We start from the raw sequence: 25,215 nt of genomic DNA on the forward strand, positions 1-25,215 counted from the left end.
GAGAGAGGGAGACCAAAAGAAGGGAAAGTAGAGAGAAGCAGTAGGAGAGTTAGCTGCGGCGGCGGGGCTCGCTGCGATAGCAGCGGTGGGATGCATGGCACTCCCTCCCCCATGCGAGGGGCTTGCATGGACATGAGGTCGACCACACTTTGGTTGGCCACGTCGTGCCCAAAAATATGTTTTTCTCTTTATTTGTGACTGGGTTGTGATACACTTAGTTAGGATTTTATCTAATTAGTTAAATCCAACTCTGCGCAGTTTTCAAAAAATATTTTTAAAATATTCTACACTTATCCAAATAATATCAAGCCAATTGAATAAGGTCTATAACCTCTAGATCTACAACTTTTATATTCATGACTTCTCCAAATTTGGAATATATCTATGACAAAATGAAAGCTTAATCCAAAAGGTATTCGGAGAAGATAAGGAATAGTAGTTTAGTTGGTTTGTTAGGGTTTCATATTGTTTTAGGACTTGTTGGCTAGCCTCTATAAATATGTGGATGGCACCCAAATTTATATTGCTATTGGATTCTTGATTTCTTGCCTCCTATCTTTTCTCTAGACTCCTCCCTCCTCCCTCTTCACCATCCTTCCACCTCTACCGTTGGCAAGGTTTCTTCTCGCTTCTAATCTTCCTTGACTGTCGAGCCACCCCTCTTATTTGGGATCTCAACCACTTCGTTCCCTTCGTCTATTTCCGTTAATCACTTCCATAATCCACCCTCATCTCCATACCTATCCATAACCCTAACATCTACTCCACCCGTCACCACCACCATCACCCACGTTATTCCGTATTTTCGTCCCTGCTACAGTTCGAATTTGCGAAGGGCATAAATAAGAAAGCTCTATATTAGGAAAATATGGAACCAACTCAATTGGTTTCGTAATTTTATAACTTCTGCAGAATATCTGACGAATATTTTCTCATGGTTGCACGGACTGCTTCCTACAATAAATTCAGATCTTAAGGAATTGTTCCGTAGCCGATTTTTTGGTTCTAGATCCTATCAATTGGTACCAGAGCCCTATCAATTGGTATCGGAGCCCTATCAGGTTGTTACATTCTTCACTATCTTTTAATCTTTTTTTTTTATACAAGTCTTTCTAGTCGTTCTTTAATTAATAAAGTAAGAGACTAATTAGAGATAGTGGTGAGATTTTTAGGATTAGTTATTCAGCTATTCGTTTGACTTACCGATAAGTATGTGAATCCATTTAGTTATTCTAATGGTAGACAGAAAAGGAATATACAGCTTGAAAGAACCTAATCTATGCTGCAAATAAGTTAACAAGTATCTTGTTGTGGATACTGCAAATTAGCAAAGTATTAGTATAATAACCCAAATAGGGTAAAAAAATCTGTTGGGCATGACGCGACCGGCCTCGCTATGTCCGACCTCATGCACAGCATGCTATGGCAGCAGTGGGGGTGCCACGCACCTCCACCGAGCCACGCTACTACATGCCGTGACGACGCGTGGAGGTGGGACCCGGCCCATCAGCCACTCCGCCGCCGCCACGTGACCAGCTCTCTCTCTCTCTAATATTCTTTTTCTCTCTCTCTTTCTCGCATTCTCCCAACCTCTTTCTCTCTCTATCTCTCTCTCCATCTAGTGCACCAGCAGTCACCAGCTGCTGGAAAAAGTCCTCGTTGGCCCTTTTGTCCGCCGGCGAGCCTCTCTATCTCCTTCTCTCTCTCTCTCTCCTCTCTCTCTCTCTCTCTTTATCGGTTTGCTCTCGGGACGCCGAAGGTTTGAGCTGCCAGCGAGAGGCCGGCCGCTGAGTGGCCACCAGCGGCCGTACCCCTCCCCTACGGCCCAACCCCCTTTCCTTTCTTTCTCCTTCATTTTTCTTTTTCTTCTTCTTCTTCTTCTTCTCCTCCTCCTCCTCCTCCTTTCCTTCTTTCCTCCTCTCGGATTGCACCCTGTAAGAGGTGCTAGGCTGAGCCCAGCATTGTGTATATTTTTATATATATATATGCATATTATTTATTACTAATTATATTTGTTTATGTTATTAATTATTCAATTAGTTTAGTTAATTTAATGTATTTAATTTATATGAATTAAATCTAATTATATCATGTTTAGCAAAATAACTACAACATAAAATACTATTTTAATCCTAGGTAGGTAATAGTAATTATTAGGGTTATGTACATATATTCTTGCATAATTATTTGCAGTAATTTAATTCTTACTTTCTTAATTATTAAAGAGAATAATAGACAGATAATTATGTTTTAAATACATTATTAAATAATATAATTATGGTTAATAAATAACAAAACAAATATAGAAATGAAGAGTACATGATTACAAGAAGAAATTTTAGCCGGGTTAATTTTAATGAATAGAAAGATTGACATTATTTGTTATAAATAATTTCATATCCCAACCCCTATGTTCAAGACCTTGTGGACTTAGCTATCAAGGCATGATCATTGTCGTAGCAACGTGAATGAGTGGTTGTTTGGTATTTGCAGTGGTGGTGAGTAATCTTATCCCCTAGATGCCTTTCTCAAATTAGGATATATTATATATTATGTACTTGCATGTTTTGGCCTCCAGTATGATTATATGACTTTATCTAGAGATGATTACAGTCGAGCATATTTTTATCATGCATCTAATTAGGCTGATCTTGGATATGAGTATGATGATGATAAATAGAGATGATGAAAGATGATTATACTGTTATAATGTTATGTCCAGTTGATCTGTAGCATAAGTATGCATGTAATAGATTAGCATGAGTATGCATTTGTTGACTACATGATCGGAGACTATATTGCATTATTTTTCTCTTGATTTCTATTCCACCTAAATTCCTATTATGCATTAACTTGTTATTGTATTGGATATATGCATATGATTTGTTATTTAGAAAGAAAACATGAAATGTGATTGATAGGATAGTTGATAGAAAGCGTGAGGATACCCGAGTGGGCACGAGGGTTAGGATGCGCTTGGTGGATAATTGATCGCTTGACAAAGTCGCGATCCTGTTGGCCTTACGGGCATGATGTTGAGACCGAGTACCGAGTGTTGACTATGCACAGTGGTCTAGTATGATGATGACATATAGAGATGATATTGATGACTGATATATTGAGAACTACATATAATTTTATTCTCATCTGAATACCTGATTATTAAATAATCAATTTACATCATATATGGTTGCATTTGATATAATAGCATGGTCATAGACGGCATGTATCATGTGTCATATTTGAGAGAGAGTTATGATGATACTATGGCATGGAGATTTGTTTACTTATTGTCGAGGATTATATGCTTTTATCAGTTATGACATGTTATCTACAATTCAATATTATTGAAGTTACATTTATACTCTCATTCATAACATGATGCTCTTTCTGATTCATATTATTAAGTACATAATTTACTCTTTGTTTGGCTTCACTAATTCAGTGTAAGGTCTATTCACTAAGCCTTTAGCTCATGACTCTCTTTATTTTCTCCTTTCCAAAAACTCAGGTGAACGAGTAGAGCAGGATACTCCCTTAGAGATCTTACCAATGGGTGAAGAGTAGTGTGTGGTTAGTATTATGCGCTAGATGTGTTATCTTATTTGATGTATTAGTAGACATCCTCCAAAGTGTGTCTTTATCCTTGTCTTATATTCTAGTAAGTGACTTTGTAGTTGTATAATTATGTATATACTACCGTTGTGTATATGTGGTGGTGAAAAGCTCTTGATGATGTGTTGTGGCCTGTGTGGGGCCCAAGTAAAGTTATCCATATACTGTTGACAATTAGACTTGTGTTATTCTTAGTTTACATTTTGTGGATAAATTTATGATGTTGATACAGATTTATTTGATTGTTAGTAACTCCAAATAGTCAGGTGCCATGCACGTGCCATATGGGCTCATGCCATGCACGTGTTTATGGTTGTGGGTGTTACAATTAGTGAGTATAAATGTATCTAAAATGTTTTAATAAGGTAGTATCTCTCTCTCTCTCTCTCTTCTGATTCTCCTTTTTTCTTATCATATTTCATAGTTAACTAACTACGAATTTTGTAAAAAGATTGTGAATTACCGCCAAAATTTCATGGTTAATTTACAAATTTCACAATTAATTTATAAATTTCACATATATATAGCTTGAAAAAATTGCAAATTTTCTCCTTTACATTAATTGACATGAGCTTTTGACGGGGCTACGGAACAATTCCTTTCAGATCTGAATTTATTGCGAGAAGCAGTCCGCGCAACCGAGGTAAAATATTCACCTAATATTCTCCCATAGTCAGCAAATTACGAAACCAAGTGAAATCGATCCATAACTCCCTGATCTACGTTTTTCGTATTTACTCCCTTCGTAGATTTGAACTACAACTGGGACGAAAGTATGATTTAATGCGGATGAAGATGGTGGTGACGGGTGGAGTGAAAGTTAGGGTTATGAATGATAATGGAGATGAGGGTGGATGGGTGATGTTGTTTAAGGGATAAAGACAAAGGGGAAAAGTAGTTGAGATCCCAAAGAAGGGGGAGGACTCGACAGACGAGAGAGATTAGAAATTAGGAGAGACCTTGTTAATGGTAGAGGCAGTAGGTTGGTGAAGAAGGAGGAGGAAGATTAGGGTAGAGAGAAGATAGAGAGGCAAGAAACCAATATTCCAATAGCATAATGATTTTGGCTGTCATCCACACCTTTATAGAAGCTAGCCAACAAGCCCTAATAACAATAACTAACCCTAATCCTAGTGGAATCTCGCTGATCGTGTTCGAGCACGCCCGATCGCGTTCGAACGCACAAAAAGCGTTCTCTGTCGATGTGAATGTGATGCAGGCATTCGAACGTGCCTGACCGCGTTCGGACGCGCATTTCGCGTTCTCTGTTTTTGCGAACCTGATACCGGTGTTCGCAAGGGCGTTCGAACGCAACCTACAGAAATTTTATTTTAATAAAAATAAATAACTAGTACAATAAGAAAAGACTATAACAAAGTGTATCAACTTTCTTTACCATTAGTAATCTACATAGGGATATACATACTTCTTTTAGCTTGTAAAATATAAGCAATTGTGATAATTGTGAATCAAATTATACGGGGCAAGTTTGTACGAGAGGCTTATATAGAATTAGAAAGGTATTGATGATCATGAAATATCTCCAAATATGGTCGTATCTCTCTTACGTTGTTTATTTATAAAATTCGCAGTTAACATGGAAATTTTTTTACTCTACCCTTCTACTTATTTTTCTATATTACACTACTTCACTACCTTATTTTCATTGTATGAGAGGCTTGTGTAGAATTATTTTCAATAAAAAAAAGAAAAAGACAAAGAATGTTAATAATATAAATGCAAAATTTGTAAATTAACTGTATCGATGTTCACTTATTTGAAAGATTGATTATAGCATTTGGTTCTTTTAGCTCTTTCAATTGGAAAAAAAAATCTCATGTACACTTAAAAAATTGTGTTAGGTAAATAAAAGTGCTCAGGTACATTAAAAGGATATTAGTGATTATGAAAAGTCTCCAAAAGTTTAAATAGTATAGTATATCTTTTACTTCTCCTCATCCACCTTCTTTTTATAATTATAATTAATAGTTTATTTACAAAATTCGTAGATAACTTTACAAATTATTTTACTCTACTTATTCTTCTATATCTCTACCACCTTATTTCTCTTATATAAAAAGCTTGTATAGAATATTTCTAGTGAGGACTATAAGTATGGATGATTTTTTAACTCTTTCAATTTGGAAACAATCTAATGTATAGTTATTGTGTTAGATAAATAAAGTGCTCATAACTAAATATCGCACCTTTTTTGTTACACATATTAAGTTCATTTTAGGCAGTATCTCTTTCACTTTTTTTATCCTCTTTCTTAATTTGATCGTAGTTTTTAGTTAATATACAAATTTTATAAATTAACTATGAATTTTGTAGAAAAACTATGAATTATAGTTAGAAAAATAAGTAAAGATGATTCTTTTAGCTCTTTCAATAAGAGAACAATCTAAGGTATAATTAAGAAAAGTGCTCATAACTAGATATCGCACCTTATTTGCAACACGTTAAGTTTTTATTTAGAGAAAACCAAGCAATTCAAATTAAATATACCAACTATATCATAGATATGCGAACATCATAAATAAATGAATGTTTTTCTAGCAAAGCTTCAATTCCTATCCCGTCCACCATTGGAATAACCGGATGAAAAAAAGGAGAAGAAGAAAAGAGAAAGTAGTGACAATTATTTTCGGTAGGGAACATAAGTAAGGATGATTCCTTTAGCTCTTTCATTTGGAAAACAATCTAATGTATAGTTAAGAAATTGTGTTAGAAAATGAAAGTGCTCATAACTAGATATTGCACCTTATTTGCAATGCATATTAAATTCATTTTAGACTCTTTCACTCTTTCTTATCCTCTTTCTTTTTCTGACCATATTTCGCTGTTAATTTACAAATTTTGTAAATTAACTATAAATTTCATAAAAAAAACTGTGAATTATAATTAGAAAAGTAAGAAGGATGATAAAAGCAGCTCTTTCAATTAGGAAACAATCTAATGTATAGTTAATAAATTATGTTAAATAAATAAAAGTGCCCATAACTAAAAGATAGCACACCTTATTTGCAACACATTAAGTTTTTTTCAAAGAAAACTAACCAATTCGAATTAAATATACAGCTACATCTTATATATGCAAACGTCCATAAATAAATGTAAGTTTTCCTAACAAAACTTCAGTATTGAAATAATTGGACAAAACTTCTCTCTATTCTTATATTGTACTATCAACATCTAATGAGCACTAAATGGCAGAAGGACATCAAAAAAAAAAGTTTTATATGCAAAGGAAACAAAAACAAAAAAAGGCTTGAATGACAAAAATAATAACGTACTGTGTAAATTTCCCCTAATCTCTTGATATCTTTTTATCTTTCGAACTTTAAATACCCAATGATTTCTTCTCCAAGAAAATGAAAGTGTAATAAGAGAAGACAAATTTCCGTTATCTCTTGATATCTTTTTATCTTTCAAACTTTAAACACCCAACGATTTCTTCTCCAAGAAAATGTAAGTGTAAAAAGAGAGAGCACTCGGCGGCCTCTTCTTGTTCTTGCTTGCTTGAAGAGGTGGGAGATGAATGCACATCGCCTCTTGTCTATTGCAACAATGAGTTAAAAGCAGAGTACTAAATTGACAGTTGGTTGAGTGTTGTCTTATTAATACTCAATATTGTCTTATTAAGCTAAAATACCTCGGTGGTATAAAATAACTTTAGGAAGTACGTACTACTAAACTAGTTTTAAAATAAATTATTATTTGGATATTAAACTAGTATAGACCTTACTATAATAGAAAAAAATTATGCTTATACTATATCAAAACGGAGCCCTTATTCCAAGAAAAAATTAAAAAATATCACAGCATCAACATTAGTAAATATACCTCACTATAAGAAACTGGGATAGCATCAACATTAGTAAATATACCTCCACTGCAATACAGCGTACATAAATCATACATATGGTTCAAGAAACTAACCATTTTTCTACTGTACCAGTTGTATGTTAAAAGCCATCAACTGCAATCCCAGTGTGAGAAAGTCGTATATAGTGCAAGAAGCTAACCACATCTCAACTGGGTGGTACAAGGAAAGACTGAATTTTACCAAAATAAAGCATTTGGCCTTCAGAACTTGGACTGGCAAACTGACAGTTGCGAAAAGCTGAGTAGGCTATTAATTAGTAACATAACCACTGAAACAAAACAATTGGCTGTTATTGCCGCCCATCAAGAGTGATTACCATGCCCTCCTCCCTCCAAGTGGGATGGAGTTGGACCCAGAAATCAAAGACCTATTACCATATCCTCGGCCCATCGATCGGAAATTCCCACCAGAACCTAGAAACAAACAAATGAAAATATTAGAACAAATCTGTCTAGAAGACCATATATAATCCATATAAGAGACAAAAAAAGTTATAGCACATATACCTCCGGCATTACCATTTGATGACCTAACCATGGATGTCAATGCTGGACTCACAATCTGGCCAGCTCCTCTTAGGATTTTGACAAGATCCCTAGCAAACCTTGCATTTGATTGGGTGAAAAAGGTGACGGCAGTGCCCTTCGCGCCAGCACGCCCAGTGCGACCAATTCTGTGGACATAGTCCTCGAGGCTTGTTGGGAAATCATAATTGATCACACATTTTATGTCCTTCACATCTGTAACATGCAAAAGACTAGTGAATCAATTAACATTAATTCAAATATCTAGGATGGATTCCCTCCAAGAGGACTTTCCTGAAGGAAACAATATATGGAAACTGCCCTTAGTTTTGTAAAAATCTCAACATCAATCCAAGAAACACATTCAAATGTAACTATTTCCCCACTGCCTCCATAAACGGTATTAAAATGAAACAGAATGAAGATCATGTTGCTACTATATGGAGTCGACAGGGCTGCAAAACTGAACCAGCTTCAGTATGGGTGGTGATAACACTTCATCAGCCTTGTATCTGAAACATGTCAGATGGTAGGAAAGATGCAATTAAAAGCATCTCAGTGAACTTCTATCATTTCAATATGTAAACCCTACTCTGATTTCCTATTATATCAAAAATAAATATTATAAGATTATTTGCAGAATAATTAAACTAAATCAAAACAATTTCATACTTAATGTCCATCAAACATAGGCTGCAACAATAAGGTGCCAAATCAGAGGTGAGAGACAGACCTATCTGTTGAAAAGGACAGGAAAACTTTTCAACAATGTATAGACCTGTTGGCAGTGATACCAGCAAAGTAGGCACAATTGACAGGACTTGTAAGAGGGTACCAATAGAGCAGTCTTGCAAATAGAGGAAGCTCAATCATGGGGAGAAGGCAGACAATGCAAAAACTGAAGTGTCTACTCGAGAGTTCAGATAATAATCAATTATAAACCAATGGAAACAAGACAAGAAATAAATCATCTTCAATACATATTTTGACTTTTGAGTTTGTAATTATACTAGTAATGCAAGCTAAAGAACACTATATGCAACAAGCAACCTATCCTTCAGTATCCACTGACATATTCCACTTGATGCACTATTAAATGTTATGATGAAGAAGTTTCTAGTTCTACCTTTCATTCCTATAAGGTGACTATCATGGGAATGTTTAAGCCTATAAGGAGGGCAAGTCAGCAAAAAATGCAAGATACATTCCTTGGGATGTGATAGCAAAGAAGCATGACGCAAGTGCTGTCTTGACATCATCAGAAAAGAGAAAGAAGTGTGCTGGTAACACTGCCGGTGCTTACACTCAAAGGAGGTAAACAGAGAAGAAACTTGCTACCTTGACATGATGGCAACTTTGTCACACACCAACCCACAAGTTCAGTTCACTTATTCTGTAACTGGCCAGCAGCCCCCGCCTACTCGCCGTCCTTGAGTACTTGAACTAAAGAAAGGATATTTTTAAGATGCCTTAAACAAAGTGGTCCTACCAAGACCACGTGCAGCTACATCAGTTGCAGTCATTACAGGACTTTTGCCACTTTTGAACTCTGCCAGAACCCAATCTCTTTCAGCTTGGGCTTTATCACCATGGATTGATAATGCAGGCCAACCATCCATCCTGAGTTGCCGAGTGACCTGGTCACATCCTTTCTTAGTCTCAAGAAATATTAGGATTCGGCTCCCATCCATTAACTCACCCAAGAGTTTTACCAGCCTACAAGGGATAAATAAAATTACTCAATAATATCATATCAATGCATGACCAATGTAAAGTCGTTTACCATACCTGGGATACTTTTCATGCTCTGCAATAACTTCCACAACCTGATTTATTGATTGATTGGCTTTAAGATCAGGGGATCCTATTATTATCTATAAATTCAATTAAAATTTATGTATCAGTACATCAATTAATTATGATTATCCATATAACAATGATTAAAGTACTATAAACCTTATATGGGTTGTGCAAAAACTGTCTTGCCAATGCCTCCACTTCTCTAGGCCATGTCGCGCTCCAATATAATGTCTGCCTGTCAGGCCGGATCTGCCATTAAGAGAACTCGGTCAACTATGTTGAAAATAAACAAAGAACAGGATAAGGGAACTCAGATAAAAGTGAAAAAAAAATAGTTATGCTGTTTTGGAAATATTTTTAAGAATATGTAGAAGAGATATTCTATAACTATGATCTTAGGTTTATTCTTTTGACAGAATATGATCAAATATTAAAATGGCATAAAAAGAAAATCTTCAGAATTCCAAAAAGAAAAGATATTCTGATAAAACAGAGGATTCCTTCATAGATGTAACCAGTTAAATAGATTACCGATCAGAGATATAACAATCCAGTTAAAAAACAAACAAATTATAATCTTATCCAATCAAACGTACAGTAATTAAAAAATAAAAGTACAGTAAGGGTTTAAGAATTAAGACTGTTGTTTCCATGATAAACACTACCAACAATATGATATCCTGCAGAGGGTATGCAACTAAGGAACAACTATGACACGCAAAATACTGATTGAAGTATATAATAGATAGATAACAGTTTATTTACAGAAGAAATAAAGGTTCCAGCAGTCGAAAGAACCAATTTCGAGATTGGGTGTTCAAACAGCCCTTCAGACGTTCGAACACAAATTCCTGAGAGCAGAAGATTAAATAGGCGTTCAAGCGCATTTACCCGACAGCCAGAAAATTATTTAGGCGTTCAAACACCCGATGGCAAGAAACTTTAGTTTAGGTGTTTTAATTAAATATTTTTTCTTAAGTTAGTCAATAAGATTCGAGCATATTTGATCTTATTACCAAGTCTAGTCAAGTCAGATAGCCACTTATAAATAGATATGATGTGCACCTAGATAATCATCTTAAACTATTGAAGTTAATTTGCAAGATCATCTCATTCCTCCTTGTTGGACTACCTCCAAGCTATAGAACCCTATCCACCATCTACGATCTTCATTGTTGTCTTCCACTTTGTATGGCCGCACCCGTTGACCCTAAGGAACAGCCCTACTTTTTTCCTATCCCTTTCCTACCGACTACCTCGACTTCCACAATTGCCATCTCCACCACCTTGCCATAACCCTTAGCAGTTCACCACGACGCCTCTTCGGCCTCCCCTTTCCACGATCCATCCCAATAAATTTGTTCTACATCTCGAATCTATACTCTACCATCTAACCGTTTGATCTAGAATTACATCTTAACTTTAGAAATCTACAATAACCCTAACTTTCTACTAGTGAGTCAGAATTTAATTCCATCTTCAAATTTGGACTCGCAATGTTCGTGGGGTTAGGAAGGTGACCGTTACAAAGTATTAAATTGTTTGATGCCTAATTAATTAAAAGTAGTAGTCTACTCCGAAGAAGCAAGGACCTTTCTGTGACCTTCTACATAATCTCAACAGCTAATCTAAAGCAAGTTTCTGAATACAAATAAATAAAGTCCAGGAGCTTACCATATATACAGGCACATGCAAATCAGCAGCTTCTTCATAAAGACAGAGTCCATACATAATTAACATCTACAATACTTAGTTTAGATGTTTATTAAGATGTATCATCATTGGTTAAAAGTAAATTAATGTCATTTGTAGGGTGATACGTGGGATGAAAGAACAATAGTTGTTAGCCATATTAAATTATAAAATGTCCAGAGAGGAAATCAGTGAGAAAATGGTGGGTAGAGAGAAAGAAAGAAAGAAATAATGAAGCAAAAAGAAAAAATGGTGAGCTAGGCAATTTCACAAGTAGTAGTACTTCATGTAAGCAAAAAGCAATAATGAAGCAAAAAGAAAAAAGAAAAGAAAGAAAGAAAGAAAGAAAAGAGAACTTGGCATTTGTGGAGACACAGATCAGAGGCAGAGATTTACATGTTTTCTCTTATGTCCATAATCTTTGGCATGACTCCTTTTCTTATAAATTGTTTGCTCACATTGTTTCAACAATAAAAGAGAAAAATATGAAGGATTTGGTATCATCATATGAAAAACACAACAAAAACCTATTAGATTCAGTGCTCCTTCTTTAAAAAAGGTAGTAAAATATACACTAAGAAAATGAAAAAAAGATTACATTGTAAATTGTTCCTTTAGTTTGGTCTTATGAGAATCATAAAAGAAAAAATGCACAGCTTTGTGAAATAAAACAGATCAAATGACAAGTTGAATGTCAGGCTGTCAGAAACAAAAAATATTCTCCCAAGACCCATCATCCTCCCTAGTAATAAAAACCAGAATATTTTTTTTAAGAACATAAAAACCAGAATATTGCACTCCTTGCTTTGTCAAACAAACCCTACCTGCAATTCTGAAAATTGATTAATTACTACATGTGAGTTGTGAATAGATCTATATCATCTATTGACAACAAAACCTTATTCACCACCGATATAAACAACTACAACAATCAATGCCTTTAGCCCATGGAAGACAATCAATTACAATCCTGAATTTGCTGATCCATGTTGCTCTAAATTTTGTTGTTTTCAATATTTTAAAGAAAGCTTGAATCAGAACTATCATGAAGAAATTTTTTTAGGCCTCCCAACACCAACAATGAACAGTGGAACCATGTAAAATACTAAATAAACAAGCTTATCTGGAGATTGAATATCAGTTTATGGTTAGCCTATAGTTCCAATCATCAATAGATGAGTAGGACCCTACGCTGATTAACCAGTATTAATTATCAGGACAAAGATTTAGGTCATTAAATATAACCAAATTTAAATGATAATCATACTTGTGATAGAATTTTTCGTATCTGAGGCTCAAAACCCATGTCCAGCATGCGATCTGCCTCATCCAATACAAGGTATGTTATTCTACGCAGGTTTGTATGACAAGCTTCCAACATATCAATGAGTCGACCAGGTGTCGCAATGACAATTTCAACTCCTACAACAAGCAAAAGAAAACAAAATCTTTTAAAAAGCCGATACATATGTGAGGAATGTTCAAGAATGAAGCAGATTCAATATTAGAAGTGTGAATCAATTCCAACCTCTTTTAAGATCACGTATTTGTGGTCCTTTTGGTGCGCCACCATAAATGCAAGTGCTTCTGATATTTGATTGTGATCCAAATTTTATGGCTTCTTCTTGGATTTGAACAGCCAGTTCTCTTGTAGGTGCTAGGATCAGAACAATTGGACCATCACCATGCACTGCAAAGTGCAATCACCAGGGTCACAAGAATATCAACCAAAGGTGGTCAAATCAAAAGTGAACGGCAATACATAACTATGAGTATCTACCCTTTACAAATTGTGACTAACCTAGCCGAGGTTGTGCATTTACATGCACTAGAGCTGGGAGCAAATAGGCCAATGTCTTCCCTGAACCAGTCTCCGCAATACCAACTACATCTCTTCCCTTTAGAGCCATGGGCCACCCTTGAGCTTGGATAGGTGTTGGCTCAACAAATCCATATTTAGCTATCACTTGCAAGCAGTAATCTGTTCAAACAATGTGGGTTAATATGCCAAAAGAATATCAGGTTGGAAATCTAACTGTAATGAAAAATAAAGTCAACTTCCTGCACATGGGCATACTCCCCAAAATTAAGTTCTTTCCTACACATAACAATTACCAAAAGAGTATTTGATGAGGTTATTTGCAGATTTATGAAGGAAAATTGAGTGTTGCAGACTTAATTATGCAGTAATCTGTTTAATCCCAAAGAGAGGAGGAGAAAGAATTGAAGAGTTTTGATCTATAAGTTTGCTAATTTGTAATTTCAAAATTGATGGATGGGCGGTGTTACATTTAGTATTTTTTATGCTAACATTTGGAGGGAGGAAAGAGTGTTATTAAATTAAATTTTAAACAAGCATGTGATATTATTAGATGGGACTACATGGAGGGGATACTCAAAGCTAGGAGATAAGTGGAGGGATGTGGATGAAGCAAGTGATAACAATTGGGCAAACTGCAGTTTTGGTAAATGGGCAGGTTGTTTAATATTTCAAATGTAAAAAAGAGTTAAGACAAAGGGATCCATTGTCTCCGCTATTTCTGCTGGCAGCTGATGATTTGAATAGGATTTTGGCAAGAGCTGCGCAAGGCTAAGCAAAAAGGTTTTCTCTGAAATCTTTAATTGTGTCGCACAGATATTGTCTATTAAATCTTTATCGTCCCCTTTGAGTAGTGCAAAATTGAAAAGGGAAGTTGGTTTTGCGTTCACTAGTGAATAAAGTGGCAAGGAAACAAACTGGTTGCAAGGGAAGAATGTTGTAATTAGGGGACAAATAACACCACTGAAATTCAGTGGTTATTATGTAGTACTATTCTTTTGTACCACCGATTATTTTCCTCATGCCAACATGGGTAAAGAAAAAAATTGACCCAACCACAAACAGGTATCTCTGGAAAAGAACTGGGTTCGAAGAAAACAGGATATGCATTAGCAAATTAGACCAAAAGAAAATTATTTTCTTCTTTCCTAATGGCACAAGGACAATCCGCCAAAAGAAAATTATCAAAGGAAACTAACAGCAATAGGAAAGCATCCAACTAGGAATCCAAAATTCCTAATAACCATTGGAACAATTTGGAGTTTAATTCAGTCTCCACTTCATAGCATCAATTTCAAGGGAGCAAGTGTGGGAAGAAACATGGGAGTAACAGGGAGAGAAAAGGAGAAAAGGAAGTGGCAATCACAGGGGATAACAATTGTCGGACGGATCCGGTCTTGGACTAGATCCAACTCAAAAATTAAACCAAGTCATATTGGGTGTTTTGGCCAAAACTGCCGCATGTTGGATTGGGATCAACCAAAACTTAAATCCATACATAATAAGGAAATTTTGACGAAGGAGAATTATGGTAAATATATAACAACAAAATATCTCACAAAAATAGACATGTGATGGCAGTTAAGTTGGATCAATATCTAGAAACAAAATTCAATATTCATGACAGATGAGATCCAAGAGGGATGAATACTAAGGGGGACACGATACTAGCCACTAATTTCTTAAGAGATATACCTCTTTGGAGTTTGGAGAACTAGGAAAGAGAAGGATAAAGGAAGTGGAAAGAAAGAAAATGAGAGAGAAATAGGATATACAACAAAGAAAATTAATTCAATCACACAAAGATGGGCCGGTCAACACTCCCCATTCCAATGAGGTATCAACATGAGTCGAATATGGTCTTTCTATATATACCTATTAAAAATAATTTACATGTATGATGGGACAATTTGATTCGCCCCCCACCCACAAAAAAAATAAACATTTCCCAAATTTCAAAATAATCCAAATTTAGTATGTCAAATTCATTCAAACTGGATCAATTGGTAAAGAAATATGTTAGATTAACTCTATATGAGTTGATTTCATGGATGGCCATGCCGATCGTCACGGGGCGTGCTGGTCGTACTTGCCGTGCTGGCGATTTACCGGCACGTGGCACGAGGGGTCCCGCACAGCACCCCTCCTAATAGCTTCGCCGCTCACCGTTGACCTCATCGTCAAGCTACCCATCGCCGATCGTCACTCACCGTTCGCTAATCGAGCTACCCATTCCCCAAATTTGAAAGAGATCTGAAATTAATATGTTTATTGATAATATTTGATACAAAATTCTCATATTATTTTTGTGCCAATATATAAAGTTTTTGGCCCTCCCTGTGAATCTATGTTCAACTAAGTTTTGGTTTTAATTATTAAACTATTATCAATTAATGAATGTATTCAATAATATTATCTATTAAATTATTTTTCTACTTGACTATTACTATATATTTAATAAAATAAACCATTTACAACAATATCTAAGGACAAAGGACTCTAATGTAAGCTTTAAAAAATATATTTAGAGTAAAAACATATCTAAATATCCTAAAAAATATATTAGAGGTGTGAGAAGGGCATGCCGAGTCAGGCATATGATGTGCTTTGGCACAACAATCCTTGCAATCACATAAAACTTGTCACTTTTTAGATAGAGACTTTTTTTGAAAGAAATTATGACTGAACATGAAAAACCTCAACATTTTTATCGCATTTCGAATTAAAACAAAAAAATTGCAAATTAAATTATTAGGATAATCTATTTTATATGTCCTATGGTAGGTTAAACATGTACGCCTCACAAGCAATTCATAGTTAAGCATAAGACTAATAATAATCATTGTTATCTTCAGGTTAACTAAATAGAAATCTGTTGGCTAGGTAACTTATATCCATCTGTATTATCATTGATCAATGTTAACTAAAATAAGCTATTCCCAACAAAATAATACTAGCTTATTATATTACAAAATGGTCAATGCAATCGTGACATTTAGTCTTGCCTTCCACCAAAGTTTCTACCTACATTCTTACTTGAGCCCACTTACTATAGTGAATTACAACATCCATATCAATTTTCACTTGAATTCAGTATCTAGTTTTGTTAGATCGCGCTTACCAAAATTCACAAACATCATCCATAATTTTCCTTATAAACTTTTAAAATTATGTTCAATATATATATATATATATATAGAACATATATAGGCTAACTGATGCATCTAGATATGTATACGGGCAAAGCAAATTAAGCAGTTTGAAACTAAATTATGTTCTTTACACAATAAATTATATTTGTACTGCTTAAGTATAATATTCCTACGTACACATTAGTTTCATCATTTATCTCCATCAAAAATATATGAGAGCAATTCATGCAGAAGAAAATGACAACACAAGCAGAAAGCACAAAAAAAAAAAAAAAAAAAAAAAAAACTATCCAACATTAACATACCTGGAAAGCCAGCATCATGAAAGAACCTGATGGGCTTCGGCACGTCAAGTCCTTCAACTGTGATCTCCCGGTGCCTACGATAAAGCAGCACTTCGTGCTCTGACATGGCCTGCATTTCCGGGCTCTCCACATAGAAGTTCTTCTCAAACGGGATCAGGTCATGGAAATTCTGTTTTGGGAGCGAGATACTATCAAGATCATCTCTTGGCTTCCCAAAATCTCTTGCGGCGCCACCAACACCAAACCTGCCGGCCCCGGGCCTCCCACCAAAGCCCCTTCCGCCACCCTCACGCCCTCCAAATTCTTGCCTTCCCACAGCTCCCCTCCCAGAACTAAACCCTCGGGCACCACGAGCTCCGTTGGAGAACCTACCTCCTCCTCTTCCAGCGTCAAAAACCCTTCCTCCACGGCCACCACGGGATCCATGGTCGCTGCCCCTCCCGCCGCCACCGCCATAAGGTAAGCGGGGTAGGTCGGAACCTGCAGTAAATTTATCCGGATGGGGGAAGAAGGGAGCGGGAGCAGCGCCTCCAAGACCGACGCCTCCCATGGGGACAGAAAGGGTAGGAAGAGGCGGCGGAGGCCGCATAAGATCGCTGCGAAGCAAGAGAAGGAAGAGGAAGCATCAGAAGAAGAAGAAGAAGTGGAAGGAAAGATGAGATCTTTGGACAAGGATTACCTCCGTCTCTCTCTGTATGAGGTGGGATCAGCATATCTGAGATCGAAAGGATTCATCTTTCTTGTTCCTTGGATTTGCGAGGCTATCTCCGGCCTCTGGTCTCGTGATGTGAAAAGAGCAACTAGGGTTTTCGCGCGGACCGCCGGGTATATTAAAAGGAGGAAGTTTGTTCAATAAGCGGTGATTTGATGACGACACATTTCCATTGTCTTTTTTTTTTATGTCGACTCATTTTAGGTTTCCTTGAAGTGTTTTTTTTTTTTCCTCTACCATCGGAGAAATGTACAGACTGTGTAATACATTCCAAAGTTATTATTTCTATAATTCACAGTTATATATCATGTTTAATTTTTATCTAAACTATAAGGCGGCAATATATAATTATACTATTTTGTCACTTTTTATCTCGAATTAGACCATGGTGATTTTCCTTTATTTTTTGGTGGGAGACAAATGTATTCCAATTGTACTTCTCAAAAACAAAATAAATTTTTTTTCACAAAAAATTAGTACATTTTTTAACCCAAGGAATTAAATACTCATCCTCTTTATCTTCCTCTTAGAAGCATTTTGTCTAAATTTATTTTGTTATTATCATCTTCATAAACCATGTACAAGCTTATATCATGAGAAATAAAATTATAGAATACTTGATAATATTTCCAATGCATTGAAGGTAATACATATTAAAATACACATTATAAAGAATGATCAAAACACTAACCATATATACATTTCTTTTCTAAGTAGTCATCTTCAAACATATAGTTAGTCCCTTACAATATCGAATTTAAGGATTCTCTAATGCAAATCAGGTCAGATCGGATCGCATTATGAAGACATTGAATTCGATGAATCGAGTCTAGTTATCTTATTTATTCTGTTTATATAGTTTAGTTAAAATCTAAGTATATTAGAGTTTATTTAATTAGCTAAATTTGTTAACTTCTGTCGGTCGATCATTCTGCTGGCACCTTGCATTCACGCCTCTGTTTGGCTGCCACTTGGGGATGTAGTTGTAGAGAAAGAGAACCCGGCCACCTATTTTCATTCTACGTGGAGGGGCGCCCGATTCGATCGACGAATTTGGCGAGCTGATTTGCTTTGATCTAGGAGAAAGCCCAGTCAGCCACATTTTTTATGCGCAATTTTAGGAAAATATTATGTAGATATTTATTAGTTATTGAATATTATGAGACTCACTTGGAGAAGATCGAAGACGTCCTAATCTACAACTTTCGTATTCAAGGTTTCTCCATACTAGGACTCCATATGTGGCATAATAAAGAAATATTCTAAGAAGGATAAGGAATGCTAATTTAGCTAAGTCATGTTTATATCTAGGTCATATTTATTTTTAATGTAAACCCTTAAGACAAGTCTAGTTAAATCATGTAAGTCACTAAGGCAAGTCCTAGTTCGAGTTGTATAAGCATTTAGGGCTAAGTCCGAATAGGACTCATTATGTGACACCCAAACCCTAAACACGTGTATGGCACGAGACCACACAGCACGTGCGTAGCACCTGACCATTTGGTTAGTGACTAATAATCAAATAAATTTGTAGTAACATCATAATTTTATCCACAATATCTAAACTAAGAATAACTCAAGTCTAGCTGTCAATAGCATACAGATAACCATACTTGGGCCCCACATACGCCACAACACATCATCAAGAGCTTTTTACAACTACATATACACAACGGTGGTATATACATAATTATTCAAGTACAAAGTCACCTGCTAGCATATAAAATAGAGATAAAGACATACTTTGGGGGATGTCCACTCATACATCAGAAAAGATAACTCATCTAACATATAACACTAACCACACTCTACTCTTCACCCACTAGCAAGACCTCCAACGGAGTATCCTGCTCCACTCGTATACTTGGGTTTTTGGAAAGGAGAAAACAAAAGAGTTATGAGCTAAAGGCTCAGTGAATAGACTTTACCCCGAATCAGTGAAGCCAAATAGAGGATAAATCAAATACTTGATAATATGAATCAGAAAAAGTATCATGTCATGAATAAGTAAATAAATATATCCTCAATACATAAATAAAATATAAATAATATGTCATAACTGATAAAAGTGTATAATCCTCGACAATGAATAAACAAATCTCTATGTGATATTATTATCATAACTCTCTCTCAAATATGACACATGATGCATGCCAATCATGACCATGCTATAATATCAAATGCAATCATATATGATGTATAATGACCACTCGATAATTAGAAAATCAGATGATAATAAAATCATATGCATTTCTTAACATCTCAGTCATCAATGTCAGCTTTATATGTCAGCATCATACTAGACCACTGTGCACAGTCCACACCCGATACCCGGTCTCAATATCATGTCTGAAGGCTAAGAGCATACTCCGCTACCCGCAAGAGTATCTCAAATATAACCATACATCGCCAACCGCTAGGGTATCAACATCCATTCAGATCGGGTACCCATATAGTTGATAGAAACCTTGTGAGGATAACTTGCCACATATGCCCTAGCGAACGACATGTGTCCAAATGTCTACTGCACATATAGACTAACGACCTTAGACGTAAGATCAATATGATCGCGACTATGTCGAGCGATCAATCATCTCCAGGCACGCCCTAACCCTCGCGCCCACTCGGGTATCCTCACGCTTTCTATTAACTATCCTATTAATCACATTTCATGTTTTCCTTCTAAATGATAGATCATATGCATATATTCAGTATGATAATAAGTCAATGCATAATAGAAATTTATATGGAATAGGAATCAAGAGAAAATGATGCAATGTAGTCTCAAACTGTATCGTTAACACATGCATACTCATGCTAATCTATTACATGCATACTCATGCTAGTATACAATCATAATAGTAGAATCATCTCCAATCATCTATATATATATCACCAATGTACTCATATCCCAGATCAATATAATTAAATGCATGATAAAATATACTCGACTGTAATCATCTCTAGATAAAATTATATAATAATACTGGAGGCCCAAACATGCATGTACATAATGTATAATATAACCTAATTTGAGAAATGCGTCTATGGGATAAGACTACTCATCACCACTGCAAATACCAAACACCAGAAATTAGATGCGGAAACATGTCATAAAGCATACAGAAATGAGAGTATACATACCCCTATCAAACCACATGACATATCCGTGCATCCAAAAGTTAAAGCATTTATAACTAATATAAAAGAAGTTGTAAGACATACCACTGCATATGACCAGCCAATAGTTAGATGATTGCATGATCAAAGGTAACCTATTTTCCTTTTAACCACTAAGAAGGCCAAAGCTATCTCAAAATATGATAAAAAGCAATTCTTCTATCATTGCAATGTGGAAAACAAAATACAATATGGTTTGGTATTTAGAAATATACAACGGGCCCAAACGAAAAGATGGTAGAGCAAAATAAAAATGCCAATAGAAGCTAAAAATGATTAGAAAGTGGTGAAAGAATATGAGAGACAACTTCTTGGCACAACTAGTTTACAAGCATGAGGGGACATAACCAAACTACATAAATGAATAATTATTGTGGTCATGTTCATTGTAGATTATAACAATCAGAAAAACAAGTCATCATTCAGTATTCAGGTATAATAATAAATAAGTTGACAAGGAGGAACTTCTATGTGACAATAGGAACTGCATATTATTTTCTTAAAAAAGACGGTACAAGATGACTAACCATTTTAAGAAATTTGGACTAACTGCATATTATTTTCTTAAATATCCCACTTATTACTAATGAAATAAAATTTACACCCATAGATTGTAACAGTGGTAAAGTTTAAGTGAAATTCAAAAAATTTGTAACCTATAAGATTTCTTTCAAAAGAAACAAAGGTTTGGTAATGAAATTCGAGACTAAAGACCAAAAGAGAAAATAATCATTATTGAATGCAAAAACCCAATAAGTATGAACATAAAAAAATTAAACTTCTAATACTAATTTACCCTAAACGAGTGGAGATTTTGTTTTCCACCTTTCTCAAGGTTCTACAAGATGATACACAAATGGTGAAGAATTATGAAGACTGAAAAAAGGGATAGGAAAGTGGAGGACTGAAAAAGGAAGATTTGGATATAGATAATTTTAGGGCTCAATGTCGGGATCGATATGTGAGGAGAGGAAGAAGGGAGGGAGCTTTTTGAGGGTATGATGTGTGAAAGGAAGTCAGATTGATGCATCAGGATAAATATAAGAACTGAAAAAAATCTCTTGGGGAGCACATACACTACACATGCGCATGCTTCACCCTCTCCTTCTCTGGCACGCGGCGAGGAAGTTGCAAGAGTTTTGGCCGAATCCATCAAAATCAAATTTTGACTCTCTATAAATATAACCCTAAATTCGCCCCTCTCTTTTACCCCAACCCATTTTTTCCTCTCGTTCTTCCTCTTTTCTTCACCATTGAAGTTATCGCTATGGAAGCGAACCGTCGGAGCACCGCTGTAGCATTCGGAGACCACCACGCGACTCATCGATAAGCCTTCTCCCTCCCCCCTAAATTTAATTTAAGTTTAATATGGTAGATTCGAAATACCTATTTTGTGGGGTTGCATCTTTGTCAACGAATCACGCCGGCCAATAGCTTCGGGACACTGTCGCTCCGTCACTAGAAGCTTCACGTCATTGCCCTTGTGCTGTAGGTATTTCCTATTGGAGCCCTCGTGGTTCGAGTTGCCATCGGTCATAGATCCCACAACCGGTCACTATGGCGGATCTTCCCTCTCATCTTTCAAGTCGTCGAGGTTGCAAGGAAGGTGTTAGCATGGTCGGCGGACTGCCAGCGATAATGATTGCCGATGTTTCTCTCTCTCGTCGGTCCCTTCGATATGATGAAGGCAGACTCGGGCAACCCGAGTCTCATTTTCATCCCTTAAGAGATTTGAGTTGGGTTTGGATTTCGAATCCAAAGGACTCAGACTCAACTCATTTAACTTAATTAGATTGGGCCTTAAACCTAATCCATTCAAGTGATTGTTGGGTGTGTCATGGCCCAATTGTAGCCCAGCCCAACCAATTGGGTTTGATTTGGCCTAATTGAGAAATTTATTTAGTTTTAAATTTTAGAAATCATGATATTATTTAATTTAAAATTTTATTGTTATTATTAAAGGTGGTGATTTTTTACACGTGGACTAGAGATTAAAGATTTTAGTTGTTTTACCTAAACTCAAGTGAGTGGGTTTAGTTACATATTTATTTATATTGTATTTCAAAATTTTTTTTATCTAATCACATATTTTTCTATGTGTAAATTTATTTATTATATTTTTTTGTATGTTTAATAATTCTAATTTTGTGTGCAAAATATACGATTCAGTGCGCTATACTCTATGCAACTAGCAAATTTTAGTGGGGAAAAACATAGCTAATATTTAGTATGACTTAAAGAACGGTCTTAGTATAGATCGCTTACAATTTTTCATGGTAACTCAAGTCTAACTACAAGTTTAGGGGAAAGTCCTATTTTAGATCACTATGGTGACTTTCTTAGGTGACTCTAGTGAAGTTCAAGTTAGATCAAAAGATTTTCTGAAATGATTCTAATCTCTCTTAATGGTTAATAAATGAGACAAAATGCATTTACCATATAGTGACATCTCCTAATGACTATAACCGAATCAGTTATTAAGAAAAGCCCCAGGTGTCATCTCGATATGACTTCTAATTGATATACATCTATAAGGTACAGACCCAACTAAGAATGACGTTATTATTATTGAGAAAAATTCAATATGTTAGAACTAGACATGTTATGAGATATGACTTTTTATTATTATTATTATTATTATTATTATTATTATTATTATTATTATTATTATTATTATTATTATTATTGTTATTATTATCACCTTTCAATTTGTTTGGTCTTTATGTTTTAGACTATCTATTAATTCAATTTGTTTAAAAACACATTAATGATGACATTAATTATTTTCATTATTATTAGATTAAATTATCAAAGTCAAGTTTTCTCATTAATTCTTATCATTATGTACTTAAAAAGTATTTATAAGATTTTGTGTATCTCAAGCACATTGAAGTATACAGCCAGTCATGATTTTGATTTTCTAGGGAGAAGAGGAAGAAGATGAAGAAAGGGTTTTGCGGGCTATTTGATTAAATTGTTGGGTTGGAGAAAGGATAATTATGGTATAATGAAAGTGAGAGGGCGGAAAGTGTAATTTCAAAACCGTGCCCAAAACTGTCAATACAATGAGTAAGCTTTTCTCAACCAACAAATTAAGAACACTACCATATAATAAACTGGTCAATATAGACAACCCCAAACTTCGCTTAAAAAGTCCTTATCAAGGCTCGGAATAATAAGCTCGTTCTGTAATAAGACCAGGTCAGATGACACACTTGAGTCATAAGCCAAAGCAGAATCCTGGGACAAGATATCCCAAATATTCACTCAAGCAAGGCAGACACTTGGTCAAAACCTGACAATGAGGCAGAACTACCACATTTTTGCAGTACATACGAGCAATGGCTATATTATTATTCATCTCGATAGGGATCTCATTCTGAATGCATCTTTAAAGCAAATTTTTTGAACGTTTACAGGTCCCAAATACTTAAATCTTCTATTTACAAAATATTCTCATATAAGGTTATCAGGTGAGTAAGCTTGCGTACTTGAAAGCTACATCCCGAACTAGAGTTAACGGAATTAAAATTCTAGACGACCCATACAATCCCTGATATAAACAATCATCTAGTAGGTATATTGGGAATTGTATCTCCTCCTATCACGCTTATAGTACGGAGTTTCATCAAGTGTCCTCCTAACGTACTCCATCAAAGGCGGTGGTGTATGTGGGGTGGACTGAGAATTTCCAGAAGAGGTTCGTTCTGGTGTCATAGGAACAGCAACAGCAGGCGTCCCCTGCCTAGAAGTTGTAGTTCTGGTTGGTTTATCGAGCAACCTCAAGAAGACAAGAACTGTTGATATCAATACGATAGCACAAACTAAGATTGCAGGCCATGTGATACCACTCATCCTGGTTGGCGTTGCATTTTCTCCAACTACATAACTGACATCAACTTCTGCTGTTTGACCTGCACAACAAACAGGGTGAAATAGATAAAAATTGTTGTCTTCAATCCAAGCTGTAGAAGTTGTGTTGTGTACTAGGCCAACTATATTTGAGAAACTAAACGTCGCATGCATTGCATATAAGAGTGAAACCATGAAAAATGAAAAAACTGTGTCACTAATGTTATCTCACTAGTCAGGCATTACAACAAGATATGTAGATAAAAGTTTCAATATAGTTATACCCAAAAACCTCTTAAAAAGTAGGGTTAAAAGATAACCAAGCTGTGGAGGATCAATTATGGAATGCATTCATGTGAATTTTGGTACTCTATTCCAGAAAGTCACACAAAGGAAAACAGAAGGTTTGAAAGATTATACCTGTGGATGGAAGTACTATACAAACTTTATCTGTGAAAGGTTGTCTTTTAAGGACTTCAACCTGTAAGTGGAGAAATCAATCAGTAGGTAATTAGCCTCCCTATGCAGTATGTCAGCCACTCGTATTAAATTGGTACTTCCTCACCTGGTACTCAACATAACCAGTGAGACCAGAACCACTTCTTCTAAGAGGCTGAACTAGTAACAGATCTTTGGCACTCCAAAATAACTCAATTTCTGCCATGGGAAGTAAAA

General features: G+C 35.6%; 2 protein-coding genes across 4 annotated transcripts in view; both read right to left on the reverse strand.

The window, feature by feature from the left end:
• Positions 1-7,468: 7,468 nt before the first annotated feature.
• Positions 7,469-17,682, reverse strand: LOC140792434 (DEAD-box ATP-dependent RNA helicase 20-like). Of its 3 annotated transcripts, none has more exons than XR_012109755.1 (10): positions 17,476-17,634; positions 16,797-17,392; positions 13,322-13,501; positions 13,049-13,210; positions 12,788-12,942; positions 9,985-10,077; positions 9,817-9,902; positions 9,367-9,744; positions 8,011-8,244; positions 7,469-7,917 (listed from the first exon to the last, which is right to left on the reverse strand). XR_012109755.1 is itself a non-coding variant. In XM_073143434.1 (10 exons), the coding sequence occupies exons 1-10, from the start codon at positions 17,529-17,531 to the stop codon at positions 7,817-7,819; spliced, it is 1,878 nt and encodes a 625-aa protein (XP_072999535.1). In that variant the 5' UTR covers positions 17,532-17,682; the 3' UTR covers positions 7,469-7,816. The 3 variants fall into 3 exon arrangements, 2 of the variants coding, with proteins under 2 accessions (XP_072999535.1, XP_072999534.1); XM_073143434.1 differs by having other exon boundaries at positions 8,023-8,244; positions 9,518-9,744; positions 17,476-17,682; XM_073143433.1 differs by having other exon boundaries at positions 9,518-9,744; positions 17,476-17,682.
• Positions 17,683-24,021: 6,339 nt separating this feature from the next.
• The window catches only part of LOC140792260 (nuclear pore complex protein GP210), a 67,246-nt gene continuing 66,052 nt past the window's right edge, over positions 24,022-25,215 (reverse strand). Inside the window, exons 34-36 of the mRNA XM_073143136.1 lie at positions 25,106-25,197; positions 24,961-25,021; positions 24,022-24,602 (exon numbers count right to left, since the gene is read on the reverse strand). Coding sequence (XP_072999237.1) covers positions 24,259-24,602; positions 24,961-25,021; positions 25,106-25,197 — 497 coding nt within the window. The 3' untranslated portion in view covers positions 24,022-24,258. The remainder of the gene's footprint in view (positions 24,603-24,960; positions 25,022-25,105; positions 25,198-25,215) is intronic.

The sequence above is a fragment of the Typha latifolia genome, chromosome 7, assembly GCF_019914945.1.
Source record: "Typha latifolia isolate L0001 chromosome 7, TyphaL0001v2, whole genome shotgun sequence".
Taxonomy (NCBI): domain Eukaryota; kingdom Viridiplantae; phylum Streptophyta; class Magnoliopsida; order Poales; family Typhaceae; genus Typha; species Typha latifolia.